The following is a 20,067-nucleotide window of genomic DNA, read 5'->3' on the forward strand; positions in this document are numbered from 1 at the left end:
TCATTGTTTGGACAAGTGTGTACTTATTTGAAGTTGGTATTTGTAACTTCGTAAGATGGTGTAGCTTCATAGTTTCACTTCTCATACCTTACAAGTAACACCACCTGTGTGGATTCAAAGTTCATCAATTGCCTCTTAATTGTGTTTGCTCATACACATGCATAGTTACAGTAAGGCTTTAATCATATTCAGCCTACACAGGTAGTGAAGAAATAAAAGAAATGATCAAGTGTTAATTATCTACATGCTGCTGTCTCATGACATTTCCTTCCGTCATATTTCCAGTCAAGAATACAGTAGAATCTGTTAATGAGGATGCCGGACTCATCAATGTTCTGTCCTTAATACATAAACAGACTGATCATTTGATTGCAAGAAGCCATGTTTGTAAACTATCCTTGCATTTTATAATACATATACTTTGCTTGACATACGTAAATATTGGTATAAGCAGCTAAGTGTGCCGGGGAGGTATATACACATATAAAAATTATCAAATCAAATCTTGAAAATCGTACCTTATAGTATCAGTGATTATGAACAATCACAAATTGTCTAAGCTCTAGGACACAACACTACGCTATAGATCAAACACAACAAATGAATGCAAGCATGCATCAAACAACATATTCTTGTTTAACAGATTAGTTATTCCACAGCCTACTGTGTTGCTACATGACCATGGATGGAAAATAGATATACTAAATAAGAGATCAGTGTTTGCATTTATTGGTATAGCTGTCCCATTATGGCGGCACACTGCAACTTTACTGAAGGGATGCATGTTACTATGATTACCAAACATCTTGTGTACTGGTCACAATTATGGAGCTGTTGTGTTAGGAGATCATCTTCATGCGACATCATGTGATGCTATTTGATGTCCTATACCTGACAAAAATAGTAAGATGACTTTAAAAGTCAATCTAACTGGCTCTAAATATTCTATTACACCACTTCACAGATTGTCAGATTTCTCAAATGATTCAATTAACATGCAATATTCTGTTAATCTAAATATGTTACTACATCCACATTAAATTTGACTGCAAGATATAGCTGTGATGGTTGAGAAGATGCTCTGGACTAACTTTCCTATATAAAGAAATGGAGATAACTATCTGTACAGTTGGTAAATGTATATGATATCATCTGTGCTTGGCTACCACAGCTAGCTGCCCAGTGTATAATTCTAGTCCAATCACTTGTAAGACAGAGTTACAATGCTGTGACAGTTCTGTGCACTGAATAGTAGATGTTGTCTCAAATGTCACATGATCCAGGCATTAAATTTCCACATCAGCTTTTCCTTACGGAGAGGAGCATATTTAGATGCCACAAAATTATTTGAAGTGCTTATGCTATATACTCCCTACATTAGCATTAAACAGATGGTGCTTAGTATGCCAATGCAGCTATACTATAAATAAGCTATAATGTTCACTTGTATATAATGCCATTATTCATATCTCTTGTTTCACTACTTTTTATTGTTGGGACCCTATTTCATTTAATTTTTATTGCACTATATAAAGCGCCCACAGAAATTGCGAAGTGGAAAATATAGCACAAGGGTGTAGTTGAGAGACCGACTAATATACAATGAGGCAGGACTAAGTGCTCATGCATATATCCTATAGGTACAGGATGTGAAGTAATATAAGCATCAATTATATACATGCATGGGTACTATACATGATGTCTCTTGTCTAATTGGTGCTTCCTTCCTTATTAAATGTGCCATTCGTGTTTCTCAGATAACTAGCTGCATAACAGCATTGGTAATACACATGTACATGCACTTGATAAATAGATGACAGTGTTAGATTTTACCAAACTGGTTTACTGGCATTGTGTCATGAGACACAGAAGATGAAGCCATTTTGAATATTCTGTTATGGTATATATTCCAATGATAAATATCAGCAGGCTGTTTGCCTTGTTAGTGCAATGTTACACTTCTATATGGAGCCAATTAATAGTGTATAGCTTCTCAACTAGCAAATATGTCTTAAGCTGAATAGTGTAGGAGAACATTTGTGGGTTATCAGGCACCCATAGTGGAGCTACCACATATACTGTGGTACCAGGCTGCTGTCACATTGGGGAGCAGGTTCAAGATATGGCTAGATACAATAGCACAGATCATCACTATATAACCATAGGAATGCCATTTACTTTGTGTATACTGATTAGTGCATTCATAGCTATATATATAGCGCATGCATGTGGTCTCCACTACCATAGATATTTACTGGGGTGCACCATGACCAGGGTAGTTGGTAGCTATGTATGCATAGGTATTTTAAATGTTTCAGGACGTAGTTTTATACCTAAATATCTAAATCATTGTCATAAATCATACTTTCTAGTGGTCTGCATTGATCAAGAACTGCATATAAGGATCAGTGACAATCATGAGTTCAGCTAGATAAGATTTAGGAAAGGATCTCTTTCAGATCATCATAGATATGCAGTGATCATAAGTCAACTAGCTATATATATATATATATATATGTATATGTTATACTACAGATATCACGGTATTCGAAATATATACCAAAAGATATACAAACTTAGAAAAGATGTTATAGTGCAAGGCGAAGCCTCGCACTATGGCACCCTTTCCTAAATATGTATATCTTTTGGTATATATTTCGAATACCATGATATCTGTAGTATAATAATTATGTTAATACAACATCTCGTTTCCCACTTGGAAGCAGTAACAGCAATTTCTCATGTTTTTACACCATTATTAGTACTGGTAAGTAGTTCCTTGTGATTAGCATGCTGAAGGAGTATGAGTATGCACATGTGTTGCAGCCTGCAATCTTCTTGAAAATTGGTCCAACATTCCATAGCAACTGTTGCTAGACAACAAAATTTAAACCTGACCTAGTTATATACCTTTTGGTGGTTGCTTAGAAACCGTTGCTATGGTGTCATAATCATTTTTAGAATTAGTAGTGGTTGCCAGTTGCCTAGCAACGGTTGCTAGGCAACAATGTTGTTGCTAGGTAACATGTATTGGTTACTATGGTACCACTAGTTGTCAAGTCGGACATGCCTAACTGGTAAAACAACTAAACACTATCAAAAATTTTTAGCCAATCAGATTCGTATATCAAATGTACAAGTGATATACTGATTCTATTGGCTAGTTTGCTGTAGTATATCAAAAATATACCACAAGCTGCTATTGGAGTTTTTGTACAGGACACGATATTGATGTTGTATTAATATATATATATATATATATATATATATATATATATATATATATATAGGTATAATATAGAGCTCTTCAATTTCCTATATCACTATGGGAATACTGTCATTATCTTTGCATGTAACTCCTAGTAGTAAGGAATATACGTAAGTGCATATGCCAATTCAACTAACAGTGTTCCTGCTACCTTTTCCATACAAGATTTACTGTAACCAAATGTGAAATGGTGAACTTACAACTGAGCATAGGATGTCCCCACATTTCTCGGTGCTCCAGAAGAAAAATCATCTACAGCCCACACCACATGGTAGCTAGCTACAGCTAAGAATTTTTTTTTGAAATTTTGAGGTGGTGTATGGGTAGCTACACCGTTCCCTTTAATTAGCTCAGCCATGCAGGCGATTATGATTATAGCTCAGTAGTATACTGGAATGCTTTGAAGTTAAATGCAGAATGCTATCCACTATAGGGAGGCTTAAAGCCTGTGAATACAGGGAGTCAGAAACATAATCACACCAATGCACATTTGATGTTAACACCCAGCTAGCTACCATGGTCGGTAACGTCAGGAGGAGTGTTACAAATCCTTCCATGCAGCTGCAGCTGGCTGAGAACTCTTCTGAGCATAGCTCGGCATAGCTGTAGCTAGCTTCCACATGGTGGTTTTGTGCCCATTTTTAAAGGTATGACCCTCGGTGTGACCACAATGTAATAGCTAGCTAATTTTAATGCTGCATAGCTACCACTGAGTTCCGTTTGAATTAAAATTCACAGCAGTCGGGGCTTTGGCATTTCCGTAGTCTACGCTATACATTAATTAGCTTATTGATTTCCGGTGCACAGATCCGGCTATATATACACGTAGCTATGTGACCATTGCTCCCGGGTATTATATCAGGTATGGTGTGGTGTAGCTATTAGTGTCGTCGACAGTGTTCATTATAAAGTTTATTTGAATTCATTAGATATAGGAGAATGATGATCACTGGCAAGCCTATGTCACGGAGCGTCATTCAGCAAGAAGATACTGCTGACCAGGTAGCTACAACTATATATTATTGTTAGGCCATGCATGTACTAATAAATAATAATAATAATAATAATACTGCAGCCGGCATGCTGCATGCTTGAGCCCAGTAAAATTTATAGAGCTGCTGTGTCCTATAGACTGCTCGCAGAAAAGAAAACCAGAAAAACGATGATGAATCCGCGTTGCCGAGAGTGAGTGAGGCATTTCGTGTCTATAGCTAGCTAGCTACCTTGCTTGGTGTGTGTGTGTGTGTGCGTGTGTGTGTGCGTGTGTGTGTGTGTGTGTGTGTGTATGTGTGTGTGTGTGTGTACGTGTGTGTGTGTGTGTACGTGTGTGTGTGTGTGTACGTGTGTACGCGTGTGTGTATGCGTGTGTGTGTGTGTGTGTAGCTAGCTATGTAACTATATATTATTAGTTTATCAGTAGACTAAAACAAACTGCTGTACAGGGCTGGCCTTAAGGGTAGGCAGCTATGCCCCAGGGCTAAGGGGCCCCCCCAAAGCTCTAAAACTAGGGTCCCAGTTCTCAAACAACAAATTCAGTATATAAAACTATGTAGTTCTTACTTTTAAGGGGATAGAATCATAATATACAACTCATCGCTCAAGGTACACGTTATGAATCACACGATAATCTATTATTATTATTATTTGGGGGGAAAAGGGCAGACAGCAAAGCTGATTAAGCCCAAACAATTACAAATTATAAGTGCTGTACAATCAAGTCTGAAAATGTAGCTAAAGTGTTCAGTTCAATTAATTGCGGTGGCAGTGAATTCCATTCCCGGATGGTTCTTCGGAAAGTAACTTGTCATGTAGGTGGTGGTGTTTGTTGGTGGCACAATCAAGCGAAACGGATAATGATGTCTAGTGTGTCTGGTGGTGTAAGGATAAGCCAATTTCTTCATGCATAGAACAAATTAAGCCTCTGTTGCTTCCTTCCCTTCACTAGGGGTAACCAGTTGAGGTGTTCCAGCATGGCAAGATAGAACCCATCTAGCTGCACTCCTCTGAACCTTTTCTAAAATTGTTATCTGAGTCGGGTCCCAGACAACGCTTGCATACTCCATTACTGGTCAAACCATTAGCAGATAAGCAGATGCCTTGACATGTGATGAAAACTTGCTAAAATGACGTTTAAGAAAGTTCAACATCCTTGTAGCCTTGTTAGCAACGTTAGTAACATGAGAGGTGATCATCTAGCATAACTCCAAGTTATAAATGATTATGTGTTAGAGATAAAATGGATCCATGAAGGGAATCATAGGATTCTGTACATCTCATAACAGTGCATTTACTAACTCATCTGCCAAATGACTGCCCATTGGGACAGAGCATCTAAATCCTGTTGGAGTAGGATAGAATCTTGCTCTATTTTAATAGCACGATACAATAAACATTCATCTGCAAAAAGTCTTAGCTGAGATGAAATATTTTCTGTAACGTCATTGATAGAAATCAGAGCCGGCCTTAACCTTAGGTGGAGTAGGCAGCCTGCCTAGGGCTGAGGGGGCCTCTGAGCACCAAAAAAGGGGCCTCAAGGTTACTGATTGCATAATATAATGCTATTCATACAGCTAATTATAATTTCCCTTATGCAGCCATACACTAGCGAACTGTTCTAGGTATTCCCAGGCTATGAATAGCCTTCTATTAACTTATATCATTACAGAACAAGCACTTTCATTGTCATAACAAAAGCACACAGGAATACTCTCTTTTGCTCTACTCACATGCAGAGCTGATGCACGTGATAGTGAGTATTTAAAAACTAGTATGGAGAGACAGTGCTGTGATGGTTTGGATCATAGGAGAGACATGGATTTCTTAGTGCTTGTTTGTATTGCGACCAATGCATTTGTACATTACTTAGGAAAAGGTGTACACTATATCAGCCGTGGTTTGTTGTAGTTTGGCTGTGTTCACCATTTGCTGCTGCATCCTTCGTTTCATGCCTCTGATTTGGTGCAACCGAGAGGCTCTGTAGTAGCTACACTGGATGGAAATTGGCACTATGATTACAGTAAACTATTGTTCATAATAAAGATGATTGAGCGGGTGAGGCACTAATTCTTCAATCGCAAAGACAAGTGCAAAGGTCTCAAGATCAACTAGCTGAAGAGCTGGAAGATTGCCATGCAGTGCTATAGAGCTGGAAATATATCTGTATATTATAATAAGTTGCACAAACACTTCTAGGATAGAAATAAAGCTGCAAAAACAGCAGCCGTACATACATGTATAGCTAGCATAGCTACATAAAGCCGTGCAGTCCATGCTGTTTTGCATAACAAGCTTATAAATGTATATAAAGGCCCTACAAATGGGCAATACTTTGACTGTTAGTGGGGGCCTCTAACTTGGTTTTGCCTAGGTCCTCGAAAATGGTTTGCCAGCAACTCTGCAGCAGATCACACCTTCGCGATAACTTTGCCACTACCCTTTGAGCAGCTGGGATCTAATAATGATGTCTCATCAAGGCAGTGTTGGCAAGACCTAAGCCACTCAATGTCCAGGCTCCACCCTTCCACCCGCAAACTCCACCTTATGATTCACCAGCAAACCAATCAGCTCTTCCTTATAATTAAGTAAAGATACTCCTGTGGCAAACATGCCACAAGAGCAACTACTGACTGAAACCACTGAAGCATCACACCTCTCTCAAGCTCAGGGGTGTATTAATACATTTGCTGCATGGTGTCTCCCAGAATGTCAGCCGCCTCCCCAAGCTAACACTACCTCATATTTGGAGGTGACCCATTGAAGTGGGTCTGGGATTTTTTTCTGCATTCTTCAACGTTTTAGTTACATGTTTATGACTCCCTGTATTCACAGGCTTTAGCCTTCTCACATGTCCCTAGTGGGATAGCATTAAGCATTCACAGAAGTGGCAGACATTTGGGACTCCTTTGACTCTGCTGTACATTCCAATAACGAATGTTCAGAAACTGAATTATTTGAGGGCACACCTTGAAGGTGAAGCTGCAAGAGCGATTGCTGGGTTTCCTTTAACCAGTGTTAACTACTATCAATCCTTAAATGTCTTGAGAGACTTGCATGCACATGCACAGACTGGTGGTACACTTGCCACATGTTAACAATAACATACCAAGTTTGAGGACTTTTTATGATCCAATTGAGAATTACGTACGTGGGTTGTCGGCTTTAATTGGGATAGCCAACTGAATTTTATGGAGCCCTACTGGTTCCTATGTACAAGGGAATCTTCCAGCTAATGCGAGGAAAAGGTTGGCTAGGGAACATAGCAATCTAGAGTGGACACTTGACCACTTAAGACAGTTGAATGTGAAGGAGGTCCTGGTCCTTGAAGTTGGTGCCTTTTTTCTACTGAAGATCACTGCTCCACCATTTCTACCATTTCCTTTAACACGGGAGCCACAAGCAGACCTGAACCAAGAAACCACAAAAGTGTGTTTTCTGTAACAGGTTATACCCAGCCACACAGTGTGACTCCATCCTAAATGTATGGACATTGAGAAGTTATGTCTTAATTGTCTCATTCGCCACAGAGTTATTCACAAATACGGCTATCCTGAGAGTGCATGTTCAGACAAAAAACATTAAGTCTGATGCCATTCTTTCTTTTGATGCACTATGCACATTTGGTTCACCAGTCATAATTGTGTTACAAACAAACAAGTACAAGGAAAAATTAGGAACTTCAAGTTCAATTAGGGATCTCAGAAATAAAAGTAGTGAAACAAGGGAGGTCACCTACACCCAGTAGACATTTAGTCCCTAATTCAGTCTATTGAGTTTGTATATACCTGAAGATATACTAGTGGACATGTAATTCCCAACTCAGTATATAGACTGAATTAGGAATATACATGCATATCTTCAAATGTAGGTGATCTCCCTTGCTCCATTACTTCTTATTTCTGTGGTCCCTAATGTAATTTTTCCTTGTTTTATAGGTACTTCATAGTTTTATTAACTGATGTTGCCATGCTCTCATTAAATTCGTTTCACACTGGAAATTGGGGGTTACAGTACCAGACTGCCTTCCACAGCATTTCATACCAGGAGTATTGAGTAGCAGTTGCTTTTTCAACATCACTAGTCATGACTATTGGCATTTCTGAAAGTCAGAAACTAGATACTATTTGTTGTACATATCTGGACTATATGATGTAGTTGGTAATTGCATTTCTAAAACATACATAATGGAGTTACATGAGACAATTTGCAACTGTTTACCATCACATATAAGGCATGCAATCCTATGCATGAATGCAATGCAATGATAACATGCAGCAACAGTGTTGGGAGTAACGCGTTACGTAATATTATTACTTTTGTGGTAACTAGGTAATATAATGAAATACGCTATAAAACAGGTAATATAACTCAAGTTACTTTACTTACAAATGTAACGCGTTACCTAAGTAATATAGTTACTGTAACAAATCTAATATTATGTAATATTATTATTTCTATAAGTAACAAAGTTACTAATCTCATTAGTAATCCACTGAGTAACGCCTAGCCACAACGAAGTAATGAAGCCTACTGAATGAAGCTTATTCACCAGCTTCTTACTTATTACCAAGATTTGCACATTGTCCAACAAAGCAATCATGTCACGTGATAAGGTGATGGTTTCACACGTGATAGCTTAAGGCTGTGGATACAAAGTAATATAATATGTAATATTATTATAGTTACTTTATTTTATGGGTAATATGTAACTGTAACTAAATAGTTCAGTTGCAAGTAATATGTAACTATAGTTACTTCTACAAAGTAACTTGCCCAACACTGTGCAGCAATAATAATACAGTACAATTCTGTGTAGGATCCAGAAGATATTGATATATTTACTAAACTAATCCACAATTTAAGGTGAGTTGGTGTTTGGTTATTGTATAAGCCTGTCTGTCTGCATTCCTTCCTCGTGAAAGTATGTATTGACTTGAGACTTCCATAAAAGTGCACATCATCTGGCTACTCCAAGTTTGTAGTTACAAAGCAGTAACAACAAATTGCTGTGTGCTTTTGTTCATTTTATATGTATATACAGTGCAGGAGTGTCAAGCCATAACTAAATGAAATTCTTATAAACCGCATGCATGACCACAAGTAAGATTCTGGCCCCATGCCATTCAACTTACCCATGCCTTTATAAACACTTTTTAATTGACTATGATCAGTATGTGTAGTTGGCTTCACATGCTTCTGTCCTGTTGTGTGAGTGGTGGTTTGAATCCACGTAGGTTCAACTCTTTTTTTTTTGCATGTAGTCAACTATTTTATGCATTTTTCTCTTTTAGAATCTTTTTGATAGACGTTATGAATAGTGAAGGCTTTTATGACACCTTTTCTCTCACTGTGCACACACCTTTTTCAAAATATCTTAAGTGCCACAAATTAATAATGCCTCTTTGTAAGTAATGAAGATATTGAAATGCATTATGGTGATAGCTAGTAGGGCCCAAATGAACTTAGGTAAATTCGAAGGTTTGTTCGAATGAACATTCGAATGCAGGTTGAATAGTTCGAACTATAGCTACTAATTAGATAGCGATACAGTTAAGCTATTCATCTTGCTGTGTTCCATAATGATGTGGGGAGGCTAGACACATGGTATTTGGCAATAAATTAAGTTATGTGTTGATGGTTTAGTGGTGGTCACAGGCCATGCCTCTATGAGGTTTTAAGGTTTCTATGTGGTGCCAATCATTTGTCTCAACTGTATAGCAGTAGTAAAATGTATTTAAACCCTATTTCAAGTTTTCTCAGTTAAACTGTTGAGTCAGTACAAGTGCATGTGTGTGTTACAAACTTTTGAGACATGCATTTAACATTTAATATGCTGTGATTTATAATTGGTAAACAGGAACCAGCTCCATTTAAAAGTTCAAAAGATTCATGAACTTTAGTTGATGAATGTTCAAACCCTGACAAATAGCTAGTAAAAATTTCATTATCACACATTTCTAACTGATATCAACTCTCCTAGATGGTTTTCTGGTTGCACAACTGGTACAGGTTTGGCACCAATGGTGTGTCAGCCAGTAGAAATGTTCCTTGATTCTACTAAATGTCTTGTCTTGTCCAAGATGGTCACCTCAGGGTAGGGCATCTCCCATTCTTAGTTTGAGTCGGATCTGCCCAGCCATCATTGGGGTATACGCACCTTCAAAATTCATCTTATTTCAACCATGCAGTCTTCGATGATTCCTGTAGAAAAGGGAAAAAAGATAAACTGAATTATCAAGTTCAACCATAGGCTGGCTTTGGAACTTGCAATTACAAAAAGAAGTGATATCCACATAAAAACAGCCAAGCTGTGAAAAAAGGTGTGGCCTTAAAAAGCCTGGGTGAAAATCAAAGGTGGCGGCCAACAAATGGCTGCAATGATGTTAACACTAATAAATTTTAATAATGCACAGTTTTCACCTAGGGTTTTTAAGGCCACACTTTTTTTCACAGCTTGGCTGTTTTTTTTGTGTGGATAATATTGTGTACAAAAGCTTGTTAGCGATAGTAAGAGTCAGTGGTCTTCAGCACTGCCAAGTTGATGGTATATAGAGGAGGTGGTCAGTTATCATCTCATACCATCACTTTCTAAGTCTTTCTTGGAATTTCTGCAATGCAGACATACAATGGTGTCTTGACTATAGCTTATCAATTTTACCAGAATCTTAGAAAGGGTACAATACCTTGCACTCTATCTAAGTAAGTATGCAGTCCATTCACACTCATTAAACCATGTTCAGTTAAAAGATTAATTTCTATATAGCTACAATCTTGTAGGAAACTTAAAAGCACTAGGTATTTATTTATTTATTTATTATTACTGGGCAGGCAGTGTTTACTGATTATGCCCAGGAGGAAGAAATTTACAAGGGGGAAAGTGGGGGAATTTATAAGGGGGAACATAATGTACAATTTTTACAAATGATTAGTTAGCTACAAAATTAATGTTGACTAGAAATAATTTCTTATCACTCATAAAATTAATGAGGTCGATAATGAGTCCCAATCAATGATATCTCTATGTAAAATACAATGGGATTTAATTTATCTCTTAAAACTTCTTTTCATCTGAGCTAAAGCCTTCTTCCTATAAAATTACTGGTGGAAGTCATTTGCTTCCCTTGTAACTACTCACTGTACCTGCAAAATAAATTGCAGCCAGGCTACTACAACTGTAGTGCTAGATGACCAATAATTGGATATCAAGATATCAATGTCTAGGATAGATTATATAGATAGGTCTATCTATCCATAGCTTATTTAGCTATAGTAGCTATAGCTCACTAGGCTAGCAACATTTTTTTACAGAACATTTTAACCATTGAATGCTCTATTAGAGTATTTCGCTACAAAGTGACTGTTCTAATTATTAGAGAGAATGTTGATCAAAGTAGCTAATCTTCTTCATCTTGGCATTTGTTCTTTGTTATCACTACTACCATAGAACCTCTTCTGTTTGTTCGAATTCTTCATAGCCTTGGAAGGTTTACTTCTAACAATGCATGAACTATAAACAATGGGTATTAATTAGAATTTTATAACTTGGGGTGTGATCTTTAAGTTTTTTTGTAAGGAAAAGTGAAAGTATCAGTTAGTTGATGAACATTGGTGAGTATGATTCGGGTGTTATGATGGTTTGGTTGTAGTTGAGGAAGAACTATTAGCTACAACAGCTTGTTGTCTATATTAATAATAATAATGATGGTATTACAGCATAGCTCAGTGGGAAAGTCCCTACTTTGGCACATTAGCTATATTTATTTTGTTCAATGCCAAAGTAGTGACTTTCCACTGAGCTATGCTGTAACACCATCATTCATCTCTTGTTTCACTACTTTTTATTGCATAGATCCCTACTTCATTTTTAAATTAACAAAATTCTTTAAAATACTAGTTTGTTTAGTTTTTTGTTGTGGCACAGCTAGCTACAATGTAACTTGTATTAGTCCACTTGTATTTTCCACATCTGTAGGTATGGGGAAGGCATATACCATCACTTATAAACATCTTGCCCATTTGCTCAGTGAGAAGTGGAGTTCCCCATATTCTGTGGTTATGGGCAGGCTTCACTGTAGTTTGGGGTTCTCCTTGCTGCACTCTTCAGTAATGTGTATCAGGGGATCGTATTCTAGATCCAAGCGTCCCTGTGTTCCTCCAGCTGTCAACCTTGTTGTTGCTGAGGGGCATGCACCTATCTCCTTTAGAACAATAATGTAGCTAATTGTGCTTGCTTCTTTTTCTTATAAAAATAGCTATGTCTACCAGAACAATGTAACATGTAACTGTTCTATCATACATGACTGTTGTATTAGAGAGCTTAGAGTACATACACATATATACATGACAACAAGTTTACAATACAGCATTTCAATAAATAAAAGAAAAAGAAAGTCTTCATGCTCAAACTGTGGGTAGAGAGGCAAAATCTTCCCAATCCCGTGTCGATGGAATCATTGCCATTACAGATGCAGCATTGCCATGTTGAACATCGATAGCAACAGGTGTTGCTATTAGAGTGACTGTTGCATTTTAGTATATCTCGAGTCAGCCAAAGGGTGTGCAGCTAACTAGACCAATAAGGAGTGAGGTGATCTTGATTATTGTTAAGTAAATAGCTAGATTGTTAAGAGGTTAGGCCTCTGTACTCTTTCGCTATTAGTCCACCTAGATCTTTATTTGGTGGGCGTGGTTGCAAACCTATTACAAACTGGATCCTAATCGTAAAGTTGCAGATATCTAGCAAGTGTACCTCTTATAGTAGCACCAGGACTGAAGTGCTTCTGAAATCCAGCTCTGAAATAATTCAGTGGCGTCTAAATATGCTGCTGAAAGAAAGTGTTGATACGGAAAATTAATGCCTTGGTATGGTTTCATTGGATGAAGAAGACAAGCAGCCTGATTGAAGATAAAAGAAAAGACAAGGCGCAGAGGGCCTACACTTGTCGGAACCCCAAAAGGCACATCCCGCTGGTGAGTTTGTTATTATGGCATAAAATGGTGACCGTGCGCTGCTTCGTTTGGCCTCTAACCTTGCAACTGTAGGCAGTGAGGCAGGCAGTCAATGAGACTAAACTTTGAGTTTTGGCGATAAAGCTCTGGGGTTGGATTTTAGGCTAATTTTAGTTCACAATCACAGTAAATCCAAAACTATGATACACATTAACTGGGAAAAGTTATGACTAAACCAAAGCTGTGATTGCTCTATTAGAGTAGTTGCTTGACTGCTCTATTAGAATATCTCGATTGTTTTTAATGCAGTAGGAGGTGGAAAGAAGAGTGTTGCTGAAGGTTTCATAGCTACAGTGAATGTTAGCTCAATACACTTGCATGCATGCTACTGGTATAATAGTGTTTTGCTATGATATATGCCAATGCAGCATTAATAAAGCAAGTTAGACTACCATTGAACTAAGAGATTTCTGTCGAAACCTCAGAAACCCACCACTGCAATATGAAGTTCATAGGAACTGAAGCAATCTCAAGTTAAACACACAATGTTATTTTGCAGCAGGGTTCTATCGGGAAAATCTATTTTTTAAAACTCAAATACTGGAATGGCTATCAACTAGCTATGTTATAAAGAAAGTTAGCACTTTAAAAAGTATTAATTTAAAAATGAAGCAGGGGTTCCACCAATGAAAAGTAGTGAAAAAGGAGACATGAATGATGGTAGTTATTACAACATAGCTATGTGGGAAATTCCCAACTTTGGCATTGAACAGATGACAGTAACATACCAATGTAAGATTTTCCCCACACAGCTGTGTTGCAATACCACCATTTAATTTGTTTCACTGCTTTTATCACTGCAGCCCTACTTCATTTTTAAATTAATAAATATATAGCTACTGTTTATAGCACCACAGAAATTGCAATATAGAAAATATAACACAATATATCACAAGGATGTGGTGGAAAGACTATATATTATAGCATGAGATGAGCCAAGTACTATATTAAGCTTGAGACCATGCCTGAGTGTTATATTTAGTGTTTAAGTAAACTTTGAATCCTGGCCAGGCATGGGTGCTATGTTTTACATAGTACACCTGTGTATATTTTCATACTATACAAGTGACATATGCTTATGTACTATGAAAAACATAGCACCCATTGGACTCAAATTTTACTCATGCATGGTCCTGAGACTAAAATTAATATATAACACTCACGTATGGCCTCAAGCCTAATAGAGTACTTGTCTTTGCCTCATGCTATATACTAGTCTCTCAACCACATCCTTGTGCTTTATTTTCTGAATTGCAATTTCTGTGGTGCTTTAACTAACATATTCCAAACTAAATATAAGAAATCATAATTTTGGGGTAAAGTGCTGGAAGGAATTTTACACTTGTGTAGGAAGCATGGTTCCTACACATGTAGTGCTTTATTGAAATTTTTGCAGCATTTTTTAGGAAATATTCCCACATTGTTGAATTTTGTAAGAAAGATTCCACACATGGCACAAAGTGTAAGACAATAATTCCTACAGGTGTAGGAATTGTTCCTACAAATGTAGGAATTATTCCTACACATTATGTCATGTGTAGGAATCTTTCTTACAAAGTGTGGGAATATTTCCTACAAGATTTCTTAATGTTGCCCTATACGTGTAGGAACCACTGATGCTTCTTACACAAGGTTAAATTTTGGTACATCACAGAAAATTTGCTGTGTTTTAAGAAAAACTTACCGCAACTTAAAGTTTTGGTTTCTTATTTAGTTTGGAACATGTTAACTGGTTTAATGTAAGAATCAGAAGATGGCTTATCACATCCTGGGATGTCACAGCTAGTGCCAGTGAAAAATGTAGTGCAGCTCATGACTAGCAGAAGGTTGATTAGTACCACATTTTGAACCATGCAGAAGAACTGGAGCAGAATGACTGATTTATAGAGCTAGCTAACTAGCTATTTGAGTTTAATGGACATAGCTATAGTGTGACCAGCTGAGGTGTGACAACAAATTTGAAGGCATCAACATACCAAACCAGCTGAAAATCTTCCCTAATTATCTCAGGACTTGCAATGGTGAAAAAGGAGTTTAGGGAACAATTTAATGACTGAGTTGTATGATGACTTTACTGTAATTAGCTATTTAATATTTGTATGTTAGCATTTCTGTTATTGGGGAGCTAATTGCAGTCATTCCAGTATAAATCTCTGTGGGTTGTGTAACGTTTACATATAAAGTGTGCCTTATTGCTGTATAGCCTAAATTCCTGTATTTTGAGGGAGAATTTGTTTGCAGATTTTGGGGTTTTGGAGCAAACAGCAAAAATTTTATCCTTGAAAATTAATCTTGATCTCCAATGCATTTTGGGATTGTTTGCAAATCTGCAAAATTTTTATTTTTAGCTACATTGCTCATCCTTGGAAGATATTGCCCCTCAAAATATTTAGGCTACACGGTACCATAAGAAAATAAAGCACTTTTCCTGTTTTCCCTTTAAAATTAGATGTTCATACATTACTGTGTAACTTGTTATACTTATATACACTGCAGCAAATCTACTGATTATAATATAATCATACTAAAAACACGATCAGTTGATTGGGTTAGTTCATCAACTTGTTTTATTCATAACAATACTTATCTGATCTGAATAGGAACTGATTGATGAAATGTATAAGCATGTGACAGAAAAGTTTGTGGACAGCATTTTATTGTGAGTTGATTTATTACCTTATTATTTAATTGCTAAGCACATGCATATATATATATACGTATAATGCAACAAACAATACACATGAACCAACACGTATTGTACATTTTCAAGTCCTTGTATACAGGGTGGCCACAGTACTCAAACATCTTTGCATGTAAATGTTAGAAACCTTGTTAAATTAATAATCCTTGCATACTAAATGAAATAAATAGCTTTTCTATTGAATCATGACACAGAAAATCATCAAATTCTGGTTTACCATTTTAAAAAACTACAGAGTGAAAAGTGGCCATGCACTCTCATTACAATGTCATTCTAATACTGTATGTATTTCAGACCTGAGGATCTTCAGAAAGTACTGCTCACTTATGACCATCTTGCATTGGGTCGTAGGAGAAGTGACAATGCCATTGTTGCAATGACTGTAGTCAGAGCAGAAATTGATGTCATTGATGGAAAGCGATACAATTTGATCAGAGTAAATAGTTCCACTTGCACTGTACCTTGTAACATTTACATGATCATTTAGGCAGGACTAGCGTATGTTGACAAGGAGTACCAAAATGGTGTATTCTTTCCAGCAGTAAGAGCATATTTTTCTCTCAAAGGTAAAAATATACTCAATGAATTGCAATGCATGCATACATTTTTGACAGAGTTGATGCTTTTTCCTGATATTCCATTGTACCATGTGGCAAAATGTTACTCCTACAAAGGCTACTTGGTATGATGAACATAACATTTGTTCTTGCAATATACTATTTTTCTATAGACTGCAATTGCAATGAAACACGGTAAGGTAAGCATAAGCTATAACAGTATGACATATTTTGTTATGGTGTGTGTCCATTAAGGCATATCCAACATATGACAAAGCAACTCCAGAGTGGGAAAAAAAGTGAGAGCATACACTTGTGTAAAGTGTTACATGCAACGTAGTAAAGTACATTGATTATATACGTATGTAAGCAAATTTAGAAATTGTTTTTCATGCACAAAGCAAAGCAAAGCCTACAACAGCTGTATGAAGCACAGCTATTGCCGCCCAGCAAACCAGCACTGGGATGCATGTGCACCACTCAGATGTTTGAGCCTTGTGCAGGCAAATCCTCCTGGTAACCCGCGAAAGGACTGTCCAGATCTCACGGAGAGAGGTCATGGAACCCAAAGTTCCACAATGACCTCAACACCACTAAGTGAGACAAGAAACTTGCTCAAGCAAGCAACAACAACACTAAAGTGGCACAACCGGGAATCGAACCTGAGATCTTTTGATCACCAGGCAGATGCCCTAACCACTTGGCTATGCTACCTCACACACACACACACACACACACACACACACACACACACACACACACACACACACACACACACACACACACACACACACACACACACACACACACACACACACACACACACACACACACACACACACTCACACAAAGCAAAAGCAAAACCTTCAGTTACTGTGCTGACGCAGTTGCGCCTGCCCAGTGAACCTGCACTGGGCCACCTGTGCACTACTCAGGTGCTATCAATCAGCACAGGCAAATCCTCCTGGGGTAGGACTAGTGAGGCTGTACCATATCTCACAGGTGAAGGTGTGGGTACCCGTGGTCCCACCTGGACCTTCACACACACGCTCACGCACGCATGCACATGCACACAAACACACACACACACGCACGCGCGCGTGTACACGCACACATATGCTCACTCTCCATTTAACCATGAATAAATAGCCATGCCGATACATCACATATTTTCACACAGCCTTGTTCAGTTTTCATGGAAGAGATGTCTGACATTTATATACTGCTCCAGCACCTTGGAATACCATTGGCCAGCTGGAACATGTTGCTAGAGACATGGACATCCTCTGACATGTAGTGTTGCCAAGATATGTTTTACATGTATTCATAAATTTGACAGCTTCGGGTGACCTTAAGAGGGCTATATAGACTCCATACAACCTGATTTACCATTTTCTCTCAATAGACTACCTCGGTCATAGGAGATACAGTTATGAAAAAAATCATTATACCAGTGGCTAGTTTACTATGTACTTAAATAGTCAAAATACCACTAATCTACCACTGACAATTGCTCTCTCTTACTAAAGTATCATTGTTAACATGCTTAGGATGATAATAAAGTATGGGAGGAAGTATGAGACAAACTTTAATGAAGAGACATTTGTTGTTAAATGCAACCACACAAAAGTTCAAGTGAGTTTTTCTTCTTATTATTAGTGCGAAAAGAAGTTTATGAATTTCTTAGGAAAACAGTGCTATCCTTTCTGACAAAAATAAGGCCAATCCACACATAAACTTTTACTGCAGTCAAAACCCTGAATGGATAAAGGTATGTATGTATGTATGTAGCTATGTATGAAATATGTGTACATTAACTGTGCAGCTCAAATCACACAATGTATCAATGTGTAGAGACATTCTCTACACATCATGCAGTGTTACATGCACCATGGCCTACCTCACATACTGCACTATATAATAGGCCTGAGTCAAATATGATAAAAATTTTGCCCAAAATGATTTCAGGAATTTCCCAAAGTTTCACCTAATACACTGTTCAGTGTTCCCATCATGCTTGCATTATGCCCTTAGGTTAGCAACATTTCTTACAATTAGCTTGGAACATTTTAATCAGTGGATGTTTTATTAGAGTATTTCACTACAAAGTGACTGTTCTATTAGAGAGAATATTGATCTCTGAGGGCTCTATTGCAGTTTCCACTGACTGCTCTATTTAGGAAGTATCGATCTATTTAAGCTCCATAGTTTGAAACATCCACCTAATATGCTAGCATTATGCTGGCATAAGCACTCCAGCCTATTATGCTTTTTATTACGCTGGCATATTTGATGTAGGCCTAACCACATACATGCACACGTACATACACTCGCACACAAAAAGCAAATGCAAAGGATTTCAATGTTGGTAATACATTCCATGCAATGTCACCATATCCTTTCAAATGATAAATAATTTTGTCATATAGTTCACTTATGTGAGTGAGTGCAGTAAAAACCTTAATGAAATAATTAATACTTGTATTGTCCAAATTTTGGTGTCAATATTATTGCCCAAATGATCAATAAAATGGCTGCTTTCTTTCCCTAAAATGCTAGAGATATTGTTCTAGTCTATAAGGATCACATGCGATACCATCAAACAATGGGCTTGCAAATCAAGTCTATAAAATCAAAGAAGATCAAGATACTCTAATACAGTAGTCAAGCACTCTAATAATTTATGACAGACACTTAAAATATACCATGATATAATTATAGTACAGTAGTAGATGAAAGAAAAACTGCTCACTTCCTGGGTTTATTGATAATCCCATGCGTTTGCTCACAATAAACATTCAATGGATAAATACACTAAAACTCAATCAAAAAGTACATCAGCTGTATCATAATGACATGCATGTACTTTAATCCTATTACATGTATCTACATGATCACTACTTGTTTTGTAGTACAATGCTCCCTCAATTATCAGGACCTCTATTATAAATGACTGCTCTATTAGAGTATTTTGTCTAATGTGTATGTTCTATTAGAGTATTTGAACAGTGTTCTGTATGTAAATGAATGGGCTTTGATTATATCCAAACTTTTCAATTATTTGAACATGCCTTGGTCCCAAGGGGGTTGGATAATTGAGGGAGCACTGTATAGGGATAACAGTATAAATACTCATACAGGGTCACTCATTGATCACTATTGCTCACTGTACATGGAATGATGTGGGGGATTTACTGAAAAAAGCAACAATGAAATCACAGTATCTACAGCAAGCATCATTAAAAAGTAACTTGTAATAAACAAGCAGCTAACTGCATTTAGCATAGTCCATAATTTCCAGTCTGTATATAATGTACATGTGACACACTATGTGTATAACTCATGTGAGCATGCAGAGCAGCAGAAGCTGTTCTTCACATTATTAAATAAATTTTACATGCAACTCAGATGAGATATATATCCATCTGCTTGTTAATGTTGTAGCAAATATGTATGATACTTTATCTAAAAATTTCAAATAATTATTCATTACAAGTCACAAACCTTCCAGAGGATACTGAATTAATCACTATTTA

The 20,067-nt window shown here is 37.2% G+C and overlaps 1 protein-coding gene across 1 annotated transcript; it reads left to right on the top strand.

Annotated features, from left to right (window-relative positions):
- The first annotated feature begins 4,137 nt into the window (after positions 1–4,137).
- Positions 4,138–20,019, top strand: LOC136251782 (uncharacterized). The gene is made up of 13 exons (XM_066044194.1): positions 4,138–4,270; positions 4,400–4,453; positions 9,081–9,127; positions 15,770–15,821; positions 15,874–15,932; positions 16,269–16,410; positions 16,462–16,540; positions 16,589–16,656; positions 16,705–16,731; positions 16,787–16,830; positions 18,082–18,166; positions 18,219–18,302; positions 19,672–20,019. The coding sequence occupies exons 1-13, from the start codon at positions 4,208–4,210 to the stop codon at positions 19,786–19,788; spliced, it is 921 nt and encodes a 306-aa protein (XP_065900266.1). The 5' UTR covers positions 4,138–4,207; the 3' UTR covers positions 19,789–20,019.
- The last annotated feature ends 48 nt before the right edge of the window (positions 20,020–20,067 follow it).

The sequence above is a fragment of the Dysidea avara genome, chromosome 3 (assembly GCF_963678975.1).
Source record: "Dysidea avara chromosome 3, odDysAvar1.4, whole genome shotgun sequence".
Lineage (NCBI taxonomy): Eukaryota > Metazoa > Porifera > Demospongiae > Dictyoceratida > Dysideidae > Dysidea > Dysidea avara.

Coding starts and splice junctions, on each gene's coding strand:
- LOC136251782 (XM_066044194.1), top strand. CDS start 4,208: ATGATGATCACTGGCAAGCCTATGTCACGGAGCGTCATTCAGCAAGAA. Junction 15,822..15,873: donor AAACACGATCAGTTGATTGG/GTTAGTTCATCA, acceptor TGATCTGAATAG/GAACTGATTGATGAAATGTA. Junction 15,933..16,268: donor TTTGTGGACAGCATTTTATT/GTGAGTTGATTT, acceptor TATGTATTTCAG/ACCTGAGGATCTTCAGAAAG.